This window comes from Leptopilina boulardi, unplaced genomic scaffold (assembly GCF_019393585.1).
Source record: "Leptopilina boulardi isolate dan_hultmark-lab unplaced genomic scaffold, ZJU_Lbou_2.1 LbouV2_351, whole genome shotgun sequence".
Lineage (NCBI taxonomy): Eukaryota > Metazoa > Arthropoda > Insecta > Hymenoptera > Figitidae > Leptopilina > Leptopilina boulardi.
Genome location: NW_026137920.1, coordinates 2716816 through 2744596, shown reverse-complemented (window position 1 = coordinate 2744596; position 27781 = coordinate 2716816). Strand labels below are relative to the sequence as shown.

Here is a 27781-nt window from a genome sequence, read left to right as displayed (position 1 = left end):
GCGCCAGACTGTTTTGGGTTTTCCCTTACAGTCGTCGGCGCAGCGCCTTCCGTAACAATGGGCATCAGCGCCCTTTTAAATGTTATTGTTCGGGTTTATGATGTTTGTGCTTGTTTGCTTTCTTACATTTTCAGGCAATATACACAACCATAAACATCTCAAACTCCAAACGAGAGAATGTAACATAATAAATTGTAAATAATAGTAATATTAAATTGAATGCAACAATAATATAAAATATATGAGAAAATTTACTTGTTTTCGAGATTAAAAAAAGACGAGGTTACGAATTACAGAAAACAAATGAATATTACATGAGATTTTTTTCTCACAGGCTTTTTTATATTCTAAGCCATTTAAAAAAAGATATAATACCCTAAATGTCAAAATTAAATAAATTAAAAAAAATCTACAACACAAACGTGTTAAAAATCTTTTTTTCTTTATGTGCAAACTTTTCCTTTATTTTTCATCCACTTGAACGAGTCGTAATATGTTCGGAAAGTTAACCAAAATTTTTGTGTCTAAAAAATCTCAAAATTAAATTTTACAATAAAAACTATAATATTATATATGGGCGATTCCACGTCAGATTTACCTATGACCTTTTAAATTCGTCTAAATATATTTTTTTCTTATTCTTTGTAGAAAAAAAGGTTTACGTATTTTTTTATTTTTTATAAGTGCTCAAATTTTCGAGTTATAAATTTTTAAAAATCTGATTTTTTCAAGTTTTTTTGAAATACACCTAATTTCAATGACATGTAACTCTAAAAGTATTGAATTTAGGAATTATGACCAAGATACAAAAAAGTTTCAGTTTTTTATCGACTTTCCAAATATATGTTAACGAAAAAAAAATTTTACTTTTTTTTATTTTTCAAAATAAAATGTATTTTAATTTGCTTTTTTATGAGTTTACTAGTAGATCCTAGGGGCCATCCATAAATTACGTTGCGCTTGAAGGGGTGAGGGGGGGTCAAGAATTTGCAACATTCAATAGAAAAAATGGCGCTAATGTGTGCAAAATGTGCAACATGGGGGAGGGGGGGGGGAGTCGAAAATGGTGAAAAATAGTGCAACGTAATTTATGGATGGCCCCCTAGTGTCATAAACACTTTTTATTTTGAAAAGAAAAAAAAAGAAAAAATGTTTTTTAAAACAAATTATATAAACAAAAGGATTATCAGGCCCACTCCAAAACTTATTGCAAAATTTTCTTCTTATTTTCATGTGTGTAAAAATAAAAAAAATCGCGCCTAAATTTAAAAAAATTTAATTTGTTTATAAAAAGTCGCTGTTTTTTATAAACAAATTCAAAAATTTTTTTTCGTTTACATATTTTGAAAGACGATAAAAACTGAAACTTTTTTGTATCTTGGTCATAATTCCTAAATTCAATATTTTTAGAGTTACATGTCATTGAAATTAGGTGTATTTTAAAAAAACTTGAAAAAATCAGATTTGAAAAAATTCATAACTCGAAAATTTGTGCACTTATAAAAAAAAAGTAAACCTTTTTTTTCTACAAAGAATAAGAAAAAAAAATATTTAGACGAATTTAAAAGGTCATAGGCAAATCTCACGTGGAATCGCCCATATACAATGGCCAAACTAGAATCAAAAGTAGAGTATTACCCAATTTAATTTTAATGCCTGATAAAAAAATTCAATAATTTTAATAAAATAAAGAATACACATACCTTTTCAATGAAATGCCAGTTAAATCAATTTAATTAAAAGGAATTTTAATTAATTATCAATAGGTGAGACGTTAATGGTGCATAATAATGGTGTAATAATTTTTTTCATTAATTTTCACTGAATTGTTTTGATGCGTTGTAATAAAAAATATCAGCGATGGAAATGGAACACGATTTCATGTGCATTCTTACACATGATAAAACAAATGGATTTAAGCATAGGAAATCATATAAGATTTCATGTAGATTCTGAAATTTTAACCTAAAATTTCACATGGATTTACATATAGGAAACGATATAGGATTTCATTCGAGAATTTTCAGTTGGCTGCTTTATGCAGGCGGCAGTTTACAAAAAATTGTAATTATTTGATTAAATATAAAATAATATTACTGCAACTCATCTGAAAATAAAAAAAAGTTTGCTTTACTTCTGAGTTAGACTCTCGGCTTTTATAGTGTTACAGACTGATCTCAACTGTGAGAGAAAATATTTTCACCATCTGGTGGAGTAACTGTGGAACTATAAAGATGATCTACATCTATATTGAAATTTCACATGTCAAACCCCATGTGAAACCCTTATCATTTTTTTCAAAAAATTTCCCATGCAAAATTCCATGTCATTCCCCATATGAAATCCTTGATCATTTTTTCAAAAATTTTCCCATGTAAAATTCCATGTCATTCCCCATGTGAATTCCTTATCATTTTTTTCAAAAATTTTCCCATGTCATTCCCCATGTGACATCCCTTATCATTTTTATGAAAAATTTTATCATGTCAATTGTCATGTCAATTCCCATGTCATTCCCCATGTGAAATCCTTTATCATTTTTTTCAAAAATTTTTTAATGTCAAATACCATCTCTAACCCCATGTCATTCTCCATGTGAAATCCTTTATCATTTTTTTTTAATTCTTCCATGTAAAACCCCATGTCATTCCCCATATGAAATCCTTTATCATTTTTTTGAAAAATTTTCACATGTCAATTCCCATGTTATTCCCCATGTAAATCATTATCATTTTTCTGAAAAATTTTCCCCTATCAAACCCCATGTCAAACCCCATCTTAGGGTTCGATCACACTATTTCATGAATGCACTGTCCATGCATGCAGAAACTTTTGGCCGGTCACACTTCAACGAAATCTAGTGAATGTTTAGTACTTTCTAGTTACAACCGAATTTTTTGGAAAATTACTAGAAAGTTACTAAACATTCACTAGATTTCGTTGAACTGTGACCGGCCAAATGTTTCTGCATGCATGAGATAGTGTGACCGTACCCTTATTACCGAAATCAAAAAAATGATAAAGGATTTCATGGGGAATGAAATGGGGATTAACATAGGAAATTTTTTTTTTAATGATAAAGGATTTCACATGGGGAATAAAATGGGGATTGACATGGGAAAATTTTTTAAAAAATGATAAAGGATTTCACATGGGGAATGATATGGGAATTGACATGGAATTTACATCGGAAAATTTTTCAAAAAAATGATAAAGGATTTCATTTAGTATTTAACATGGGAAATGTGGAACCTCGTTTTGTTTTTTTCCTATGCCAAATCCTATCTTAATTTCCCATGGGGATTTATATGGAAAACCATATGGTTTCCTATATAGAAGGGGGTTTTACATAGTTTTTGACATAGGATCCCATGTGGTTTCCCATGTGGGGATTTCCAATAGGGTTAGATTACTACATAATTAGCGAAGAAAAATGATGGAGACGCCGCCCTGGTGAATAGCGAGAGAACTAAAGATGAAAAAAATTCAAATAAAATAATTAATTCACTAATATTGTTATTTTATTGTAGAATTGTACAATCCCAGATAGTACCGGACTTTACAGAAAGTTAACAGGAAGTTAACGGCGATAAGTTTGGAAGTTATCGTTGTTAACTTCCCAGAAGTTTTAAATGTCCTCAGAGTTTAAGTTAACATTGTTAACTTGTTGAAAGTTAGAAAAGTAAATTTGCTGAAAGTTTTGCTTTGTAATTTTACACAAAATTTTTAAGGTAAACTTAAAAATCTATTTTCATGCGCAGATGTTTTCTATGACAGCTAGGGCGGCGCAATACTTTTTAATCACATTTCCCTACATAGACAAGCTATATGGATGTACTAAAATACACACATCTTGAAAAAAGAATATTTTTTATTAATTTTGAATTTATCAGAAAAAACTTCTTGCAAAATTTATGCTAACTTACTAAAAAAACTTTCTGCAAATTTAGCTTTACAAATTCCAGCAAGTTAACAGTGTTAAACTTAAACTCTGAGGACATTTAAAACTTTTGGGAAGATAACAGTGTTAACTTCCGAACTTATGGTCGTTAACTTCCTGTTAACTTCCTGCAAAATTCGGTGCTATCTGGCATGTAGTGTTTAATTTACACTATACACCCAGAGAAATGTTTTATTTGAATTAAATAAAATATATTTGACTTAAATAAAAATGGATATTTGTCTCAGAGCCTACTAAAGTTTTCATAGTCTCAAATAAATTTTTATATTTAAATTTGAGACAAATAAATTTTTATTTGATACAAATATATTTTATAACACAGCCCCACAAAAAAAAGTGTCTTGCGCGGCAGACCAGACTAGTCATTTCCTATGTATTTTGACGCGCTGAACACGAATCCGAAGTCCGTTTTGCTCCATCACGTCAGGATTTTTTCTAACCTCCAAAAACCTGTCGGATTTTGAGAGGTAGGCTATTTTTTTTAAAAATTGATGGATTTACTTCAAACTTGGTATCTAGGGGTTTTTTGGGTCGCTGATGACGAATTTGAAGTTAGATTTTCAAAATTCAAAATGGCGGCTCCAATATGGCGGACGAATTTTGTAAAAATTGATGGATTTACTTCAAACTTTGTATCTAGGGGTTTTTTGGGTCGCTCCCAGTCGAAAATCCTACGCTACGTTAAGCTGAACAAAAAGTTGTTTTGAAGTATTGAAATAACCATTAGAGAATTGTGAGACAGTAGATAACTAGCTATAGAAAACTTTCAGGAAGCCTGTTATGGCCGATTTTTCGCTTCCACGGAAAGCTTGAAAATAACAAATTTTGTACGTTTTAAACAAAGCATTCAAGTAGCTTTGAGAGAGTTATCAAAGAGTTGCAGGATTTTGCATATATAAAAAGAAAGCGTTCAGGTGGCGAAAATTAAATGAAGCGTCATGGATGTTTCAGGAAACAGCGGAAAAATGACAATGATGAAAAATTAAATTTAACCTTTCTTTCCATCTTTATTTATCTCGTAAAAATATTATGTATTAGATTATTATATTTAAATATTTTAATAAATAATTAAAATATTTTGTAAATTTTTAACTTTTAGTACATTGTTGTCAACCAAAATTTGTAAATAAAAATACGCTGTTAAATTCATTTTCATAAATTATGAAATTCTAAAAGAATAAAGAATATATTATTTATAAAAAATATTCATAAATATCAAGTATAAAAATAATAATCTTTTTTTTTAAATATTAAATATTTTGTCTTTTTTTTAAGAAATTGTATTCATTATTCAATATAAAAGGTTTTTACCGTGTTCGTATTCCTAACCCCAAATTTTGCTCAAGTTATATATAATTTTTTTCGTATATAATTTAAGTGTTTAAAAATAAACGTTTTCTTTGAAAAATAATTTTTATATAATATATAAAGAATAATTATTAATTGTATAAAACGGATTTACAAATTACTATAGAATTTTTATGATTTTTCGATTTAGTTTAATTTAATGAAATTATTCTAGTTTTCAGGAAGAGTAAAAAAGGTAATTAAATTACATATTAATTTGCAACTTGTGAAAAGCAAATAGAATTGCTTTCTTACACATTAAACCAGGCATTAGGAAAGCATTCACCAAGCAAACTGGTAGACCTTTTGCTAGAAGCTGTCCACAGATATTCAACAAGCTGTAGAAAAAGCTTCCCGTTAAGAAGTCAGAAAGCAAATATCACAGAATTTTAGGTCTAATGTATAAATAGTTGCCATGAAGCTTTTGAAACCTTCATAACAGTTACCTGAAGGCCATGTGAACCCTTCAGGGAAACTTACGATTTTCGACTGGGCTGATTACGAATCTAAAGTTAGATTTTCAAAATTTAAAATAGCAGCTCCAATATGGCGGACGAATTTTGTAAAAATTGATGGATTTACTTCAAACTTGGTATCTAGGGGTTTTTTGGGTCGCTGATTACGAATCTGAAGTTAGATTTTCAAAACTAGAAATGGAAATTCTTATATACATAAGTAAGGTATTCACGTCTTATTATGGTAGCGCACTCTTTTGTCCTCAAAGGATCTGTGTAATGGGTTTCTTTTCAAATTGGTGCCTCCAGGTACAATATCCCTTTTCAGCATCCAACAGTAGTCGGCCATCATATTTACATCCCATCTTCCTTGATAACGACGCTCAATTTCTTTCAGATCTTGATGGAATCGTTCTCCTTGTTCTTCACTGTAATCTCCCAAATTTTCAGGGAATTGATCCCGATGCGAGTCTAAGTAATGCAACTTTATGCTCATTAAGCATCCTAACTTACTAAAGTTTTTAATCATATCACTGACTATTTGCTCCCAATTTTCACTCTTGTGATTACCCAGAAAATTTTCGACAACTGCTTTAAAACTAAGCCATGCGGCTTTCTCCTTTTTATTCATCTTGGTGATAAACTGCTCATCTTTTAACAATTTGCGAATACGTGGTCCGTCGAAAACCCCTTCTTGTAGTTTCGCATCAGAGATTTCTGGAAACTTTTGTTCCAGGTATTTGAAACAGTTTCCTTTTTTATCTAAGGCTTTGACAAACTGTTTAATTGCTCCTAGTTTCGTGTGTAAGGGCGGAATTATCACCTTTGAAGGGTCGATATCGTCCGCCATATTGGAGCTGCTATTTTAAATTTTGAAAATCTAACTTTAGATTCGTAATCAGCGACCCAAAAAACCCCTAGATACAAAGTTTGAAGTAAATCCATCAATTTTTACAAAATTCGTCCGCCATATTGGAGCCGCCATTTTGAATTTTGAAAATCTAACTTCAAATTCGTCATCAGCGACCCAAAAAACCCCTAGATACCAAGTTTGAAGTAAATCCATCAATTTAAAAAAAAATAGCCTACCTCTCAAAATCCGACAGGTTTTTGGAGGTTAGAAAAAAATCCTGACGTGATGGAGCAAAACGGACTTCGGATTCGTGTTCAGCGCGTCAAAATACATAGGAAATGACTAGTCTGGTCTGCCGCGCACGACACTTTTTTTTGTGGGGCTGTGTATCAAATAAATAAAAAGTTTTGAATGTAATATATTTAATTGCAAAATTGCCTGGTATTCAGCCAAATATTCTGGAATTGTTATAATTAAAATTTATGATTCAAATTGAAAATCTTACATTTCGTGGTTATTTTTTTTTATGTTCCGTGGATATTGTTGAAACATAAAAATTTCCATTTCTCCATGTCAATGATAAGTTGATTTGAATTCTGCTTCACATTTGAGACACAACAGGGAGAAAGGCACTCAAAATAAAAGGAAAGTGTGAATTAATTAATAAACACCACAAATGTACCTTTTTAAAAGGTACTAATAAAATTGTTTATTTGTAAGAAACATATACGACAATTTCAAACAAACATTTATTTATTTAATTTAAATAAAATATTTATTTGAAATAAATAAAAATGATTTAAATATACGTTTTTATTCAAAACTAATAAATTTTTTCTCTGGGTGTAGAAAACAGATCTTTCAAAAAAAGCTTATCCTTTTTAAATTATAGCGCTTTTTCTCGTATGTGACAATTAGATTGTTTAAGTTGGGTGGGGAGAAATCCAAAATGGCGATGAATCAGTGCACATACTAACATAACTATAAGAAATGTACGGGATGAAGTCGAATTTTTTTAATACCTCGTTTAAATGAAATTATGGAACCTAAGTGTTTTAGGATTTCAGTTTCTATTTTTAATTACCTATACCCTTTAAGGCCTCAATTATTTACAGTAATGAAATACTCAACATCCTATGCAGTCAACGGTCATTTGGGTCGCTGATTACGAATCCGGTGTCAGTTTTAAAAAATTCAAAATGGCGGATCCAATATGGCGGACGACGATTTATAAAATTCATCGAATTCGCTTCAAACTCGTCACTCGGGGGTTTTTGGGGTCGCTGATAACTAATCCGGTGTCAGTTTTTCAAAATTCAAAATGGCGGATCCTAAATTCAAAAAGTTAAGCTATGCTCATGAAACTGTCCACTTTGCGGCTTTTGGGGTTGCTGATTACAAATCCCGTGTTAGTTTTAAAAAAAGCAAAATGGTGGATCCAATATGTCGGACAAAAATTCAAAAAGTTAAGCTATGCTCATGAAAGTGACTACTCGTGGTTTTTTCGCTGATCACGAATCCAATGTTAGTTTTCTAAAATTGAAAATGGCGTATTTAATATGGCGGGCAAAAAAATAGAAATGCTGATCTAAGGTCTTAAAAATTTTACTGTGTGGGTCTTAGCGTCACTTTTTACGAATTTGGTGTCAGCTTTTAAAAATATAAAACTGCGGATCTAATATGGCGCATCGTGCACGAGGCGCATGCGCATGTTGATCTTTCCACTACTACTTAACTCCCAATCCTACAGCTCTTTAGTGAGAGCTTGCAGCTCGATTGAGGACTAACGTACTTCATTGTGCTTTTGAATGAGCTTATAGATTATGGGAACATAATAAAGCATTTCATCACTAGACGCTTACGAATACTGCGCGCTCAAAAAGTTTATCCATAATAACTGTACATCATTATGAATAGAAAAAAACAAACATATTCACTTCGTTCGAATAAAAGTAACGAACAAAACTTTGCTCTACCTGTCAATCCCGAAAATTCTGACGTTGACGGGGACAGTGATTCGTCAGATGAGAATGACGATGAATCAGAACCCTGTGGCGAAATCGACTCAGGTTCAAATTCTGATTCAGATTCTCATTCTGAACCCGAAAGTTGCGATGAATCTTTAGAACAAAATGAGAATTGGTTAGAGGATACAAGTTATTTTAATGCACTGAATATAAATTTCGATGGTGATCCAGAAGTAAAATTGAAAATTAATAGAAATCATGAAGAAATTGATTATTTTTCCCACCTGTTTACTAAAGAAGTTTTAGATTTCATTATCTCTGAGACAAATTCATATGCCAAAAAAAAATTTTCGACTCTTCCGTGTTCAAATGCTAGCACATCCACAAGTGGTACAGAAACGATCTGGACAGATATTTGTGCTAAGGAATTGCAGGCTTGGATTGGTATGCATATTCTCATGGGAATTCATCAACTTCCAAGACTTCGAGATTATTGGAGTTCAGATTCAGTTTTAAGAGTTGAGGCAATATCTAATGTCATGACGCGTGACCGTTTCAAACAGATAACTGCATCAATTCATCTAAACTCTAATGATACTATGCTGCCTAGAGGAAACATTAATTATGATAAGCTTTATAAAGTTAGGCCTCTTATTGAAGTTCTCAATAAAAATATAAAGAAGCATTATCGTAACTCGATGACTGTGGCAGTTGATGAATCTATGATTTTATTTAAAGGTCGTTCAACTTTAAAACAGTACAATCCAATGAAGCCCATAAAAAGAGGGTACAAAGTTTGGTGCCTGGCAGCTTCCCAGACAGGTTATGTCTTGTCTTTTGAGGTTTATACCGGAAAGTCCGATTCGAGTGTTTCTTCAGGGTATACGTTAGGTGAACGGGTTGTTATTCAGTTAACTGATCATTTACGAAACACTGGAATCTTGGTAGCCTTTGATAAATTCTTCACGTCTGTCAATCTCATGAAAGAGTTGAAGGCCAAACAAATTTTTGCGGTAGGTACAGTGAGAACTAATAGTGTAGGTCTACCAGACATATTGAAGCAGAGTAATGTAAATAAGGGGAAAAGAGGACAGAAAATGATTAGAGGTGACTATACGTTTACCAGACAAAAGGTTGTGTTGGCGCTATTAAATGGATGGATTCTAAGCCAGTTACAATACTGACAACAGTGCATAATCCTACTACTGTCACCTTCGTCACTAGGAAGAATAAAGATGGCACAAAAATTTCTGTTCCTTGTCGTGAAGCAATCTCTGCTTATAATAAATTTATGGCAGCTGTAGATCGATTTGATCATTTCAAAGAACGATATGGCATAGGCAGGCGATCAAAGAAATGGTGGCATTGAGTTCTTTATTTTCTGATTGATCTCGCAATTATAAATTCGTTCATAATTTTTAAAATTCACCAGGAAAAAAAATCGCTTCATCAACTTGACTTTCGTATCAATTTGGCAAAACAATTGATTGGCACCTTTTCTTCACGGGAAAAAAGAGGTCGCCTGATTCATTACGATGCGAAGGTAATGAAAATTACAAAAAACATTCGGACGCAAGAAAACAAACACATGCCTGTCAAAGAAAATAGCAGAATGCGATGCCAATTGTGCAGTGCAAATAATAAAGAAACTAGAACCAGGATAGTTTGCAAAACATGCAAAATTCCCCTTTGCATTGATCTTTGTTTCCAGAAATTTCATTCCCAATGAGTTACCCAGGTTGGCTTTGTAAATTTAAGTTTTTTTTTGTAAATTTTCGTCCTTATTTATGAATTTGTGTTTGTCTATGTTTTGTGATTGTTTTCTTGTGAGTATCTGTTTTTTGGGTAATTCTAAACCTTACGTGAAAAATGATTCATGCTAAAAACTTCACTCCAAAAGGAGATGTCTAAAACAAATTTTCGAATTAAAAAAATATAAAAACTAAAAAAAAACTATAAAATTTTTTTTAAATCTAAAAAAACAAAAAAAATAATAAAAAAACAAAAAAATCAAAAAAGAGGTCTGGAAATGTACTGTAACCTCCGCGCGGTGGACCCTGAGAACTACTAACCTGTAGGCTACACCCAGAGAAATGTTTTATTTGAATTAAATAAAATATATTTGACTTAAATAAAAATGAATATTTGTCTCAGAGTCTACTAAAGTTTTCTTTGTCTCAAATAAATTTTTATATTTAAATTTGAGACAAATAAATTTTTATTTGCTACAAATATATTTTATATTTAGGACAAATAAATAAAAAGTTTTGAATGTAATATATTTAATTGCAAAATTGCCTGGTATTCAGCCAAATATTCTGGAATTGATATAATTAAAATTTATGATTCAAATTGAAAATCTTAAATTTTTACATTTCGTGATTATTTTTTTGTATGTTCCGTGGATATTGTTGAAACATAACAATTTCCATTTCTCTATGTCAATGATAAGTTGATTTGAATTCTGCTTCACATTTGAGACACAACAGGGAGAAAGGCACTCAAAATAAAAGGAAAGTGTAATTTAATTAATAAACACTCGCGAATAAAAAGATTTCTTTAATTATCCTGAAATTAGTATTTGTTTTAATCAAATAATAATCAATCCTTGTACAAACAACTGCTTGGTCGCGTTAATCTGTCACCTCGTTTTCACTACGTCCGACATCTTTAAAGTTATATCATATACAGTATTCTGCGCATGCTTGCGTTGAACTCGAATAAACTTTTATTTCAATTAAATATATTATTTATTTGACACAAATGTACCTTTTTAAAAAGTACTAATAAAATTGTTTATTTGTAAGAAACATATTCGACAATTTCAAACAAACATTTATTTATTTAATTTAAATAAAATATTTATTTGAAATAAATAAAAATGATTGAAATATACGTTTTTATTCAAAACTAATAAATTTTTTCTCTAGGTGTAATTGCAGTATAAAAATACAAATTTTTGCCATATTGTGTCGCCATATTAGAGGCGTCATTTCGATATTTTGCGAATCTGACATTAAATTTGGATTAGACGAATTCAAAAACCCCCCGAGTAATAAGTTTCAAACGAATCTGGTCAATCTTTAAAAATTTTAGTGTCTATATTGGATCCGCCATTTTGAATTTTGAAAATCTGAAATCAAATTTCGATTCAACGACCTCAAAAACCTCCCGAGTAACAAGTTTCAAACGAATCTGGTCAATTTTTAAAAATTTGGGTGTCCACATTGGATCCGCCATTTTGAATTTTGAAAATCTGAAATCAAATTCGGATTCAGCAATCCCAAAAACCTTATAGAGTATGCATATAAACTAAAAGAAATAAGATTTAAAATTTTTTCTCAGATGTCCATATAGTGACATAACGCAAAAGTAACCGAAAATATTTTATTGTAAAAGGGGTCGAATATAGGGGTAGTTTTTTAGACTTGCGGTGGTTATAATTCTCAAAAAGTCAAATTTGTCTGTGAAGTGAATTTTTATTTTATTTCAAAGCGTTTTAGTTATTAATTCTAATTTTTTGTGATAAAACTATTTAATATACAATAAACATAGGGTGCTTTTTTCAGTTATAGTTAATAAATTTTTATAAATATTGCTTAATAACTGTTGAAATCAAAATATTATTGTTAAGAAAATTTAATAAACAGAATTTTAGAGAATCTTTCAAAAAGAAAAATGAGCCATTGTTTATAGAAATTGGATAAACAAGTTGTAAATTCAGATGTTTATTACATGAAAATTTTGCTTCCTCTTTACGATCAGCAAAAAAATTTGCTTCCTCTTGGAGAAAGCAAAATTTTATAGCCAAAATGTGAATTTTTGATTTTTTAACTTTCATTAATTCTTTAAATTTACCTTAAATGTATACTTTATATATATCGATCGATTCGTCTTGACGTAAGGAAAACGATTTTATTATATATAACCTTAAATTTTTCTATTTAAAAATTTTTGGAAAAAAGACGATAAAATTTTTTTTTTTTGGGTATTTTTCAAAATCCTTTGGTCAGATTTGAGATATTGATATGATAAATGAGCCTACCAAATTTTATCTAAATCCATTAAAACCTGTTAAAGTTATCTTCTAAACAAAAAAGGGATCCACACACACACATACATACATCCGGACAATTGATCAGGATCTCATATAACATGTTTCTATAAAGAAAAAAATTTGTTTCCGCCACTTTGAAAAGTTTTATAAACGAAAGGACTACAAAGCTTCCTCCACGAGGAAGCAAAATGATGATTTATTATTATTATTTAAAAACACACATAAAAAATTAATTATTATTTATTATTTTAACAATAAATTTCGGATTAAATTAATTTTTCTTTTCTTTAAAAATTATACAATATTGAATCTTTCACAGTTTGATGAAATCAATTTTATTTATAATTTTATTTTGTTTAAAAATTTATTTATTTGTAATTATATTAATTTAATTTAAATGAAATGAAATGAAATTTTTTAAAAATTTAAATTCAAAAATATTAAACGAAAAAAGAAAATAATTTTTAAAAATACGCTTTTCATTTGTTTTCTCATTCTCGTCTTTTTTTTTTTGTTTATGGCAAAGTTTTTTAGTTGGGAGAAATGTCAGAAAGGGGAAATTTTTTTGTGTAAAATATCTTTTAATTTCCATTATTTTTGTTTTTTTTTTTTAATTATTTCGTCTAGTGAAAATTTCAGTTTGATTTATAGACAAAGAAAAAAAATTCAAGTGCAATAAACGAAATGATTTTTTATCAACAACGTTGAAATTTTGAATTTTTGACATTTTTACAAAATTTGTTGATATTCATCAATTTAAATTTTATAAATTTTTTATTTGGCACATACACATATAATGTCTGGAAACAATAAGGATTTCTCATGTATTGGAGGACTTGATAAACATATTAGAATTGTCAAAGAAATGGTTCTTTTTCCATTAATGTACGGTGAAGTTTATGCTAAATTTAATCTTCGACCTCCACGTGGTTTATTGTTCTACGGTCCACCCGGTTAGTAAAAAATTGAGTATTTAATTTTTCTTTTTATTTAAATATTATTTTGAATTATAAAATTATTTTTAATTAAATGTATTTAATTATTTTTTTCATCAATTTATTTTCATTGTTTATTTTAATCATTTACCATAAAATAAAAAAAAGTATTTAAAAAATTGTACAAAAAAATATAATTGATATTATTATTTAATATTTTTATTTTTATTAAAGTATAAAAATACGACTTAATTAATTCGTTATTTTTGTTTTATTTATTTATTTACAACTTTCCGTCATTTAATAATTTTCCACAATTAATTAATTTATTTGAATTCCATATATTTTTAACCCTAGAAGGAGTAATTGGGGTGTCTAGATACCCCAGCAAAATTCAAATTTCGACAAATTTTTCGTTTTCGTTCTTGGAAGTTTTGTTCAACTTATTTCTATTTTATCAAAAAATCAATAAACCTATTGTTTTCCTTACTAAAAAACCAATAAAAATCACTATATATATAATAAGTTTTTTGTCAAATAGAAACCTTTTTACACAAGTTTCAAGTTGGGGTATCTAGACAAAAATTAATAATTTATTACACATTTTTATGTATTAATTATTATTTATATATTTTTTATTTAATTATATTTAATAAATAAATAATTGCCATTAAATTAAATTTAATTAAATAAAAATATAGAGGTACAGGGTGATTTTTATGTTCCGGACCCCCTAAAATTTATTTTCTAATTCCACTTTTTTTTTGTTTAAAAAAAAAAATGAGATTAAAAAAATTTTTTAGGGGATCCGGAATATAAAAATAACCCTGTATATTTTTGTATGTGATGAAAAATGTCTTAAGAATATATAGTTACGTAGGAACAGGAAAAACATTGGTTGCTGGTGCATTGGCAGTTGAATGTAGTAATTCAGAGAGAAAAGTGTCATTTATATCGAGAAAGGGTTCTGATTGCCTCAGTAAATGGGTTGGCGAAAGTGAAAAAAAATTACAGAAAATTTTTCTAATGGTTTAGTATATAATAATAAAATATATAAAAATGCCAAAAGTTATAAAATTTATTAAAAAACAAAATAAAAACTTTTCTTTTAATTTTTAAACAAAATTTATTTTAATTTTTAGGCCCAACAATCGAAACCATGTATAATATTTTTTGACGAAGTCGATGGTTTAGCGCCAATAAGATCAAGTCGTCAAGATTTTGTTCACGTCAGTATTGTCTCAACACTTTTGGCCTTAATGGACGGTTTAGATAGTAATTCGGAAATTATTGTTATTGGCGCAACAAATCGATTGGATGCAATTGATCCGGCACTTCGACGTCCAGGAAGATTTGATAGAGAATTATATTTTCCACTTCCTTGTTATAATGCAAGAAAGGATATATTAGCGGTAGAATGTTTTCTTTGACAAAACAATCTTTTTTAAAAAAGCGAATAATAAAATAAGCTGGTAAAAACAGTTTTCTGTTTTACCGACCGTTGGCAATGTAGATTCCTACATGATCCACAATTGGTAATGTAGATTTTTATTTTACCAACAGTCGATAATTTTATTTTAAATTCAAATAATCGCTGGGGATGAAACAAATAATGTTCGATGGTTACAATGTAATGAGAATATTTTATTTCGATACAAATTTTCTTTTTTTTTTTTGAAGAACTATGTTTTACAGATTCATGTGAAAAATTGGAAACAAAAACCAGCGCAAAAATTTCTCGCTTATTTGGCATCAAAAACAATTGGCTATTGCGGAAGTGATCTTCAAGCATTGTGTGCTGAGTCGGTTATGTGTTGCGTTAGAAGAAATTATCCACAGATTTATACATCAAAATCAAAGTATCACATTAATGAAAGATCACTGAAGGTAGTTATTTTGTTTTCTAAAAATAGGTATGCGTTACCGTAGCGGAAAAAAAAGTACAATAATAGTCGATTTAAAATAAGAGAAAACGTTACCGTCACTATATGAAGTAACGATGTTAGTCTATTTAAAAAATAGTAACGTGTTATCGTTACAATAGATATTAATGACAGTAATTGTTTCAAAAAAGAGTAACGCGTTACTGTCACGGTAGAAAGTAAAAGCAGTAGTTGTTTTGAAAAAATAGTATCGTGTTATCGTTGCGGAAAAAAAGTTACAAAATTAGTATATTAAATATAATAGAAAACGTTACCGCTATCGAATGAGGTAACAATGTTAGTCTCTTAACACCTCGAACACAAATAGTTACGGTAGAAAGTAAAGACTGTAATTTATTTAAAAAAGTAACACATTACCGTTACGGCAGAAAGTAACGGCAGTGGTTGTTTCAAAAAAGTAACGCGTTATAGTCACGGTAGAAAGTAAAAAACTAGTTTTTTAAAAAATAGTAACGCGTTACCGTTACGAAAAAAAGTAACAATATTTTTGTCCATTTAAAAAATAAAAAATTTTGTACAGAAATTTTGAATTAAAAAAATTTTTTTTTCATTTTTTAAAAAAGGTAGAAAAGCAAGATTTTTTGAAAGCACAACAAAACATTGTTCCAGCGTCACATCGCATTGCAGTGGCACCAGTAAAATCCTTATCTGGTAGAATTCAACCGTTGCTGAAAGAATCGTTCTCAATTATCATGACGAGGCTCGAGATCCTGTGTCCAACAGGAATGCTTACTTCAGATAATATGTAATACAATACAAAATTCTTATTTCAGGCGATAAGATAAGACTCTGCTTATAAGGATTCTTAGATTGGAATTTCCGGTTTCAATTACATCCACAAAAAAAAAAATTGAAGAAATTTATTCTTCAAAACATTAATTTATAAACGTTATTTTATTAATACTGATTTTATATCAGAAAATGAATTTTTCTTTGGAAAAGTTTTTCAAATTTTTTTTTAGACGAAATGTATTTTAAAGAATTCTATTACATTTAATTATTATTTTGATGAATTTTCATTTTACGAATTAGCATTTGACAAAATTCATTTTAAAACGAATTTTTACTTTACAGAATTTTTAAGTACTAAATTTTTATTTGCTTGAATTTTTGTTATAAAAAATTTCTCTTTAAACAATTTTTTATTGAAAAGAATGTTAATTTAACCGAATTTTAATTTATAACAGAATTCTTATATTTAATAGAATTTTAAGTGCTTCGAATTTTTAAATGCAACAATTTCCAATTATTCACCGAAATTGAATTTGTCAAAATTTTCATTTTTAAGAAATTTTTAATTGACAGAATTTTTAAAACGATTAATTTTTATTTATCCGAAATTTCAAATTGTCAAACAAATAATTGACAAAAAGATATCAGCTCTGTTTTTATAATTTTATAAGTCATGATTTTCTTGATAACTTCTGATTGGTAAATTTTGGAAATAGTGTCGAAATCTTTCTGTTGACTGTATATTCGGTCATTTGCAATTTCGGACAAATGAAGCTTCGCCGTTTTAAGAATTATATCAAATAAAAATTCGTACAAATTTTTTTTTTGTTTTAAATAAAAAGTGAGATAAAAAGAAATTCTGTGAAATAATAATTCTGCTGAATAAAAGTTCGGTAAAAATGTTATCGAGTAAAAATTCGTCTAAAAAGAAATTATGTTAGGCTAATACAAAAAATCAAAATTCATTTGAAAAATAATTACATATCTGATAAAATTATTTAAATTGAAAATTCTAACCAATTATTTTTATGCAATAATCATGCATCGGAATTTTTCTTTGAAAATATAAAAAAAAAATTTTTTTTGTCTTCTACCAGTATTAGACACAAGTTAAATTCTTATGGAAAATATTCTTTATTATAAAGACAATTTACAAAAAAAATTTCAACAAAAAATAAGGTGGGGTTTTTTGAGTAATTTGAATTTAAAGATTTTTTAGTAAAATGGGAGCCATTTGGTTTTTTAAAAATGTTTTTTAATTTTTCCACCGAATTTTCAAAGAGGTGTTCAAGCTCTTTCAGGTCAAAAAAAAAAAAACTGAAATATCCCCTATTAGTCAAAATGATAAATAAAAAAAGTTTTCTTTATTTTAAGATAAATGATAATTTTTACTTGGAAAATTAAATTCATTTTAACTTCGTGAACAAAATTTTTCAGTCAAACAAAAAAACACATGTCCAAGAAATTTTAAAAAACAATATTTTGAGAAAAACATTTATTTTCAGCTTCGACAAATTTTAGCCTGCCTAATTTGAAATTAATTCAGTTTTAATATCATAAAAAACTGAGAAACTTTTCTTTAAAAAGAAAAAATTAAAAAAAAATTTTTTTTTAGATTAATTTATTTTATTGACAAATGAGTTTGTAATCTTTGTAAAAGATCTTATCTGTCTAAAATATCTAGGATGATGATACAAAAATTTTTGGTGTTTTTTTAAAAAGGAAACAATCTTTATTTTCGAATTTAGATTTTCTTATTGGCTTTCAAAAAAAAATAATGTTATGGATTTAAATAATTTTTTTGGTTTCTAGTTACCATTTTCGTTTATTATTATATGCAATACATTATTTTTCTAATGCAGATAATTTTAAAATTGAAAATATTTTTAAAAATTGTTAACACTTTTTTTTAAAAATTTTTATTTAAAGAACAATGTTTAATTTTGTTATATGCATCTATATTAGAACAGGGAAAGCTACTTCGAGGTCTTCCAGCTGTTCGAGAATTTTATTATGTGGCGAGGACAATAGTCATACCCGACACTTGGGACCGGCACTTTTACACACATTGGAACATTTGCCATGTCACATATTGGACGTCACTACACTTTTCGAAGAAACAGGACGCGCCGTTGAGGAAGCAATAATTCAAGTTAACATTCATTTAAAAAAAAAATTAACATTCCAATTCTTTGATTTTTTTAATAACAACAAATTATTATTTTAATTATTTAATAATAATAATAATAAATAATAATAAAAATAAAGTAATAACTATAATACTTAATAATAATAATAATAAATAATAATAAGGATTAAAAAAAAAAAGAATAATGGAGTAAGTTAGGGCGTGACTAATTATTTAAAGAAATTTGAGTTTAAATATTTTATTTAAAATATAGAAAATCGTTATTATTTTAATTTTTTATTTCTGTTCTGAGCTACGAGAATTTTACGAAATCCTATTTTTTTGAACTTCCAAAAAACGTGGGGCGTGATTAATAATAATTGATGCAGTAAAAGAAATCTAATAAATGAGAATTTTATTATTGTTTATAATTTAAATTAAATGTTTAATTTTAGGTGGAAAATTGAAAAATACATTTTCTATTAAAACTATAAGAAATACATAAAATCAAAAGAAAAGATAATATATTTTTAAATTATTCGTTATCAACATTTATTTGTTCGTCGCTATTCATAAAGACTGTTGTAGTTATTTATTTTCTTTTTTTGTTGATCTTTGTTAATTGACAATGTTTTACGTTTAAAAATTTATAATCTAAAAACAAATAATTAATCATGCCCCACAATGATGTGTTTTTTCATAAAAAAAAAATATGCATGTAAAATTTTCGTATATTTTTAATAAATATAAATAATTTTTAATTAAAAATTAGAATTTTGTTTTTATACTTTAAATTGTTAAAAAATGCATTTGGAAGAAAATTAAAAATTTCACTTAGAAAATGATTTTCAAATTAGCGATATGAATGAATAAGCTCTAAAATTAATTTTTTACAATTTTTGTTTGACAAAATTTCATTGCCTAGAATTTACTTTTTTAGTTTTGAATTTTTATTTTTCCAAGTTATAATATTACAGAAATTCTATTTAAAATATTTCTCTTGATAGATACAGGAATTTAGAAAAAAATTATATTTCCCTTTGAAGAATTAAAATATTTTTCTAAATTATATACTTTAAATGAAAAAAAATGTCGATTTTTTTAATCCAAAAATTTCTTTATTTACACACATTTTTAGGCAATCAATTTTTTTTTTCGTATCGCTATTACACAAAAGTTTTAAAAGTTAAAAGCACCATTTTGAAAATATAATTATTTCTTTTTAAATATAATGCACTTTTTTGTTAAACAAATAATCATATTTAAAAAACGGTGCATTTTTTCAAAAATGTTTTCAATAAAATTAAAGATAATCTATTTAAGTAGAAAATAAGACATCGTAAACAAAAATTGCATCACTTTTAAAAATTTGTGTAATAATATGAAAAAAAAAGTTTAATTTCCTATAAATGTGGGTAAATAAACAAATTTTTAAATTAAAAAATTTTTCGACATTTTTTCTTTCAAAGTATATATAATTTAAAAAAACATTTTAATTTTTCGAAGGGTAATATAATTTAATTTTCTGAATGCCTGTAACTATCAAAAGAAATACTTTAACCGATTTTTCATATTACATAATTGTTACTTTAACGAATTTTCATTTTAGACTTTTTGTTTCTTTGAATTTGAAAGAATTTTATTTTAAATCTTAATTAACAAATTATCGTTTGTAATCGTTTATAGATTTTTTAAAAATAATTTTTATTAAATATATATGTAAAATTATCTTTTTAATATATTTATTTAGAATAACTAATTTTTCCATTTTTATTTATTTTATATTCTTTTCGTAAAAAAAAATATAAATATTATAAATATTTTTTGTTCCAGAAAGTTAAAACAGCTCGTCACACATTACCATCATTATTGTATGTCCCTGACATTATGTCTTGGTGGGATTTAGTGGACGAAGCAGCAAGAGTTGTTTTTACGTCTCTTTTACGTGGCTTAGATCGTTCTGTGCATATGTTAATTGTCACCACAGCCTCTTGTTCACACTCGAATCTCCCCTCCGAGGTGTGTTCTAATTTTTTTTACATATTTTACATTTTTTATATATGGGCGATTACACGTGAAATTTACCTTGACATTTTAAATTTAAGTACATATTTTTTTTCCTTCTCTACAGAAAAAAAGGTATACTTATTTTTTTTATATAAATGTCCAAATTTTCGAGTTATGAATTTTTAAAAATCGGTGTTTTTCGAGTTTTTTAAAAAGTAAAATCTAATTTCTTAATTTTTAAAAACTCTAAAAGTATTGATTTTAGAAATGTTGCCAAGTGAAAAAAGTTTCGGTTTTTTATCGACTTTTGACATTTATGTTAACATGAAAAAAAAGTTTTCAATTTTTATATAAAAAATAACGATTTTTCATAAACCAATTAATTATTTTTAACTTTGGACATGACTTTTTTTTCATTTTAACATACCTGTAAACACTAAGAACATTTTCTTAAATTTTTTCTTAAATTTGTGTGTTTTGCTTCCTCGTGGAGGAAGCTATGTAGTCCTTTCGTTTATAAACTTTTTAAAAATGGTGAAAACAAATTTTCCTCTATATAGAAACATGTTATATGAGATCCTGATCAATTGTCCGGATGTATGTATGTGTGTGTGTATGTGTGTGTGTGTGTGTGTGTATGTGTGTGTGGATCGTTTTTGTGAACACGATATCTTTAACAGGTTTTAATGGATTTGGATAAAATTTGGTAGGCTTATTTAACACATTAATCTCTCAAAAATGACGAGAGGATTTTTAAAAATACCCCAAAAAAAAATTTTTATCGTCTTTTTTCCAAAAAATTTTTTTTAATTGAAAAAATTTTTAAATCAAAAAATTTAAGGTAATATATAATATAATCGTCTTCTTTATGTCAAGATGAATCGATTGATATATATAAAGTATAGATTTGATTGAAATTTAAAGAATTAAAGAAAGTTAAAAAATCAAAAATTCTCATTTTAGCTAAAAAATGATGTGTTTATTTAAATTCATGTTTATATATGAAATAATTTTATTCCCTGCATTGAAACGAATTGGTTGGTATATATAAAGTATAGATTTGATTTAAAATTTGAGAATTAATAAAAATTGAAAAATCGAAAATTCATATTTTAGCTAAAAAATTTTGTGTTTTTTTTTAAATACAAGTTGATGAATAAAATAATTGTATTCCTTGCATTAAAACGAATCGATTCGTATATATAAAGGTTATGTTACACTCAAAATTAATTAAAAGTTTCTTCATTTTTCAAAAAATTTAATTAATTTAAAACATTTTTAACTCGAAATTTTTTAAATCAATCAATTGAATTGGACAAATTCATTGCTTCCTTCACGAGGAAGCGAATTTTTTGCTTCACACAATGAGGAAGCATAATGTTTATGAAATAAACATAAAGGACCCCCTACTTGTTAATTATTGAATTTGTTGAAAATTTTACATACAGAAAATTATCGAATTATAATTTACTAAATTTTTGCAATTTATAGATTAAAATTTTATTTTTAAAATTGTTTGTATTCTTTGTTTTTTGTTGAAAAATTTTCAAAAAAAAAACCAAAAAAATTTTAAGCTTGGTTCTGTACTAAGAAAACGATTTTTTTCAATTTTTTTTTCGTAATTTTAAAATGTTTTTTCAATTTATAATTTTTACATAAATATCTCCGATTTTCTTTATTTTAAATGTTTAGGTATATTTAAATATCACAGGCACAAAAAAAAGTGTTTTAGCTGAGACACTACACTACTGTATTCCCATGTATTTTTTGCTGCTGAATCCGAATCCGAAGTCAGAATAGTCAGATTGGCTTTTGTTTTTGATTTATACTCAAAAAACAACTAAAAAAAATACTTAAAATCAAAAAAAATTTATGTCACTACAATAGTATATTCTCAAGTATTTTTTCCCGCTGAATCTGAATTCAAAGTCACAATTGTCAGATTAGCTTAAAATTTTAAGCAAAACTCAAAAAATGTTAAAAAATGCAAATGTAAGAGAGAATTTTTTGGTCGAAACCTTATTCTATTACAATGATGTTATTTTCCTATTTAGTTCGAATCGAGATTTTAAATTTGCCTTCTTTAAAAAAACCTGGTATCAAAATGAGTATAAAATTCATATTCAATTTCATACGCATCAAAAATGTGCCAAACAGATTCTCTGTCATGTAACATGGATTTATTTTGAGATGCAACAAAAATGAGACTATTCCCTCATAACAAAAGGATATCCCTAGGATATCCATAAGATATCCATATGAATGGTCGATATCCTAGAACGGTCCCCAGGATATCTTGGGATATCCATAAGATATCCCTAGGATATCCAAACCGCCGATCTGTGGGACATCAACAGGACATCCATAGGATATCCCTAAGACATCCACAAAATATCTATTGGATATTATATCGCAGGATATCCATGGGATATTCTCGGGATGTCCGTGGGATATTCTTAGGATATTCACGGGATATTTAATATCTCAACATATATTTTTAAAGGTTAAAATTGTTAAGCTAATATAATGAATAATAATATAATAAAAACAAAAATCTTATGAGCTTCTAATTTATTTTAAATGAAGATTTGAAACGCATTTTTCAAAGTTTTTAAATAAACTCATGCACTTAATGTATAATTAATATTAATAGTTATTCGTTATTTGCGGGGAAGAATTTATATTTGTTTAAAGCCAATTTATTTTCTGACAATATTAAGCATATATGAATAAAGGAATGAATCACGAATGAGAAAAAAATTAGTTAATAATTTTTCAAATTAAACAACTTTCTCGTAGAACAAGTTGCATTTTATTTTATTTATATAAAATTTAATTCACAGAATATTCTCACTCGTAGTCTCATAATGACTTTAAAAACAGTATCCTGAGAATATATTCTTGACATCCAGAAGATATACTGAGAATATCCTGAAAATATCTGTGGGATATCCTGACGATATCTATGGGATATCTGGAGGACATTTATGATAGTCTATAGAGATATCCAGAAGATATCCTGTGGATATCCTCAGATATCCATGGGATATCCAAAGGATATCCAAACCGCCGATTTTTTGGATATCCTTAAGAGATCCTTTTGATATCCATAGGACATCCCTAGGATATCTGCGGGATATTATCAATATATCCCAAGATTTCTTGTATTATTAGGGTTTTTTTTCTATCTTAAGCTTTGGATATCCTTGAGAGAAATTTACTTCTGATACAACTGACAAACAATTTAAATAAGTCAATACACTAGCGTAGTGTCATTGTACAAAAATTTTCCGCTTTTGACTTTAATTCGTTCTTCGAGCAGTTTTTTAAATTTTCAAAAATTTTAATCCAATGTGACAATTCTAAATTCAAATTCGAATTCAGTGGGAAGAAATGTATGCGAAAACACTAAATTAGCTTAACAGGAAAAATTGACTTTTTTGACTTTAATTCGTGTTTTTTTAGCAAATTATTGAGTTTTCTCCAAATTTTGAGCCAATCGGATATTTCTGACTTCGAATTAGGATTCAGCGGGAAAAAAATACATGGGAATATACTATTGTAGTGATATAAAATTTTTTTTTTGATTTTAATTAGTTTTTTTGAGTCCTTTTTCGAGTATAACTCAAAAAAAAGAGTCAATTTGACTATTCTGATTTCGAATTCGGATTCAACAGCGAAAAATACATGGGAATGCAGTAATGTAGTGTCTTGGCCAAAACACTTTTTTTGTGTGCCTGTCTATTTAGTTAACATTTTTATAAATGAATATTGATTTCGATTTAATTTACACTATTTTTCTATTCTGTAGTAAATAAATATTTTCTTCAGTGAATATGGGGGAGATTTTCATTGAAAATTTTTTTTTCCCCCGAAACATTTTTTTTCGAAATCTATATGAAAAATAAGGATATACTTATTTTTTTATTTTTTTATTTGATAAAAATGAAGGAAGTTATGATTTTTTGAAATTTAATGTCAACGATGGAAGTGTGTTTTTGGGGCATTTTTTAATCTATTGTACTAATAAATTAAAAACTATGCTATATATGAAATTTGTTCATTTTTTCTTAAATTTTTCAAATATCTGCTCAAAAATAACGTACCTATATTAGAAGCAACATAAAAGTTTAAATTAAACTCAAAAAGTGAGTTTTCTCAAAAGAGACACTTTCATAACTTCCTTCATTTTTATCAAATAAAAAAATACGTATACTTATCCTTATTTTTCATATAAATTTGGAAAAAAATGTTTCGGGGAAAAAACAATTTTGAATGAAAATCTCCCGTGGAATGCCCCATATAAAGAATTAAGATAAGGAATTTTCAAGTTTTCTAAATGTTTTTCCCAGTTTCAGTTTATCTGTAATATGTATAATAAACATCTAAAATTAATATTTGATTTGAAAGATTACGTCTCTGTTTGATGAGCATCAAGGGGAGGTTTATGAACTTAGACCACCAACAAGTTCTGAGAGGCAGTCGTACTTTCGTCAACTTTTCCTGAAAATTAATTCCACCAATGAAGATCTTTGCTACAGATCATCTGCAGGTCTTATTTTTTGTTTTTAAACTTCCTTTTTTTATTCATTAATAAAAATAAATAAATTTTTAAAAAAATTATAAAACGCACGAATATTCCGATCTTTTGGAATTTTTGTGGTGCGTTGAATTTAAGTATAAAATATTCTTATTAAGAATATTTTCCGAGCTGAATAATTTTTAAAAAATTTATCTGTGATAAAAAGCTTTTCCGAGCTTCATTACTTTTACAACTTTATCTGTGATATAAATTATAAACATACAAAAAAAAATGCCAGTGTAATTTTACTATGTCTGACGTTGAAAAAAAGTGACCACGCGTCCCATGCAGTAAAAAAACTGTTTTGTAAATTTACAAGCCGGAAAATTAAAAGGCTACATAATCTAAAAGTTGTTTTTTATTTTATTTTTTCATCTATTCTGTCTCTTTCAGTTAAATAAGTGTACTTTTCTTATGTAACATACTTTTTATGATATATTATAATACATAAATAAATTTCGGACAAATATGAAAATTCTATCAATTAGAAATTCTGTTAAATTATTTTTCGGTTAAGTATAAATAAATTCTATAGTATGAAAAATCGATTATATGAAAATTCTATCAAAATAATAATTCGAACAAATGAAAATTCATCTGAAAGAAAATGAAAATTCTATGTAATGAAATAAAAATTCTGTGAAGTGAATTTTCGTTTATATAAAAATTTTGTAATATAGAAAATCGGGTTGATGAAAATTCTCCAAAATAATGAATTCGAATAAATAAAAATTTATCTCAAAAATAATTATGACAAATGAAATTCCAATAAAATAAAAATACTAACTAATGATTTTTAGAACATATTCATCTTGAAAGTTAAAAAGTGTAAATAAAAAAAAAGTGTTTAAATAATTTTAATAAAAGTGAAACGAAATTAAAAGAGTTCTTAAAGATTTAAAAATGTGTTTATAAAAAAGGCGCCCGAGAGTCGCGTAAGTGTTTATGAAAGATATCGATTATCCTAAACAGTCTGAGTGGACAAAAGTGACGTGATTTCGGTTCTGCGAATGCACGTGTGTCTTTTTTCGATGCAAGCCTCAAGTCAGTAGAGTTTTTGATTGCCGAGAGAAAAGTTCAGATGAAGAACTACTTTTTAATGTTTTATAACGATTCTATATCCTTTGATCCTTTTTTAAATATGTAAAACACTTTCAATATTTTATGAATTTCAATAAATAAAAAAAAAGAACTAAAATAATTATTTTGGATTAATCCTATATTCATACGTCCCTTTACAGCTATTTTAAATTTCCAACTTGCTGACAGTTTTTTTTACTGCGTGGGACGCGTGGTCACTTTTTTCCAACGTGAAATTACACTGGCATTTTTTTGTGTGAAGCTTTTCCGAGCTTCATTTATTATTTAAATACTTATTACAGATTTTTCGAGTTGTCAAAAATTATTTAAGAATTAATCAGATTTTTTTGGCATTCAACACATTTTTAAAATACGCCAGCACCCCATAAATTAGATTCCCTAAAAATGCCATGAGGAATTAAAAAATGCTATACCAGTCGAAAGCCTCGGGAAAGTGTGATGGGAAAATGGTTTAATGAAACAAAGCGATAATTTGATTTTAAAAGTTTTAAAAGTTACAAATTTCAAATGAGAGTGAGAGTATGTGGATCAGGCTGGTGCTGGTTACCCCTCCGCTGACTCTCTCTCTCTCTCTCTCTCTCTCTCTCTCTCTCTCTCTCTCTCTCTCTCTCTCTACTCTGAAATTTGTAACTTTTAAAACCTTAAAATCAAATAATCTTTATTTGATAAAACCATTTTCCCATCACACATTCCCTAGGCTTTGGACTGGTACCATTTTTTCTTCCTCATAGAAAAGCTTTGCATTCGTAACGATTTCAAAAAAAAATTTTTATTTATACAATTTTTTCAAAATTTGAAAAAGTTATTTTTAACAAAAAATTTTTTTCATTGTAAATTTAATTTTATTTGGTAAAAAAAACTTATTTCTTGTATTAAAATGAATCGATTAACCTATATATAAAGTTCATATCTTACAAAAAATTTATAGATTAAATCATTTTTTGGAATTTATTTGAAAAAATCGTTTTTTTTGTATTTTTTGAAATAACTTTTTTCTATACAGAAATTTTCATTAATTCTTATCAAAATTATATTCCTGTCATCAAAACGAATCGATTGATGTATATAAAATTTACATTTTACCAATAATTATAAAATTGATTATTATTTTTATTTTTAACAAAAAATTGAAATTTTGGAATTTTTAAAGTTGTTTTAAGTTTCGAAAAAAATCTTTTATTGTATTTATTAATTAATTATACATTTTACCAATATTTATATAAGGGCAAATCCACGAAACTTTTAACTTTTGTGATAATAGAATCGAACACTTAAGGCCAGGTCCAAGTGAGGCAGCGCCATCTACATTAAAACTATAATTTTGGAAAATTTCCAACAGCCTTTTCTCGAAAACAAGAAGGTAAAATGCATTTTTCTTTATGGATAATTGATTATTAGCAAGAAATACACCAGCTAAAACTTTTTTTAAGTTAAAATGATGAAAAAAAATTTAATGTCGATAAATTAAATGTGTATTTTTTAGCGTTTATTAATTTTCCAAATGGAAATTGCATTTTTGATTATAATTTTTGAGAAAGTACTGTTACAGTTTTTGTGAAAAAAGTGCTCATATTTAATTTATTGACATGAAATTTTTTTCATCATTTTAATTCAAAAAAAAATTTAGCTGCTGTATTTCTTGCTAATAATCAATTATCCATAAAGGAAAAAGCATTTTATCTTCTTGTTTTCAAGAAAAGGCTGTTGGAAATT

At 27.3% G+C, this 27781-nt stretch overlaps 2 protein-coding genes across 5 annotated transcripts in view; both read left to right on the top strand.

Moving 5' to 3' along the window:
• Positions 1-27781, top strand: part of LOC127286166 (ATPase family AAA domain-containing protein 2-like) — a 57755-nt gene that overhangs the window by 16987 nt on the left and 12987 nt on the right. The window contains exons 1-8 of one of the 4 annotated variants that reach the window (XM_051312512.1): positions 13165-13593; positions 14456-14604; positions 14718-14987; positions 15271-15462; positions 16082-16263; positions 18216-18402; positions 20212-20397; positions 24796-24937. In XM_051312512.1, coding sequence (XP_051168469.1) covers positions 13437-13593; positions 14456-14604; positions 14718-14987; positions 15271-15462; positions 16082-16263; positions 18216-18402; positions 20212-20397; positions 24796-24937 — 1465 coding nt within the window. In that variant the 5' untranslated portion in view covers positions 13165-13436. Of the gene's footprint in view, positions 1-13164; positions 13594-14378; positions 14605-14717; positions 14988-15270; positions 15463-16081; positions 16264-18215; positions 18403-20211; positions 20398-24795; positions 24938-27781 lie in introns of those variants that run through there. The other 3 variants (XM_051312514.1, XM_051312513.1, XM_051312515.1) reach the window with 3 other exon arrangements.
• Positions 8526-9952, top strand: LOC127286224 (piggyBac transposable element-derived protein 4-like). The gene is made up of 3 exons (XM_051312585.1): positions 8526-8758; positions 8960-9596; positions 9710-9952. Exons 1-3 carry the CDS (start codon positions 8526-8528, stop codon positions 9950-9952), a joined length of 1113 nt encoding a protein of 370 aa, XP_051168542.1.

Excerpts from the sequence above, each read along its gene's own strand:
- LOC127286224 (XM_051312585.1), top strand. The coding sequence starts at position 8,526 with ATGAATAGAAAAAAACAAACATATTCACTTCGTTCGAATAAAAGTAAC. Across the intron at positions 8,759-8,959 it reads TTAGAACAAAATGAGAATTG|CACATCCACAAGTGGTACAG; the intron begins GTTAGAGGATAC and ends TTCAAATGCTAG. Across the intron at positions 9,597-9,709 it reads AGGCCAAACAAATTTTTGCG|ACAAAAGGTTGTGTTGGCGC; the intron begins GTAGGTACAGTG and ends TACGTTTACCAG.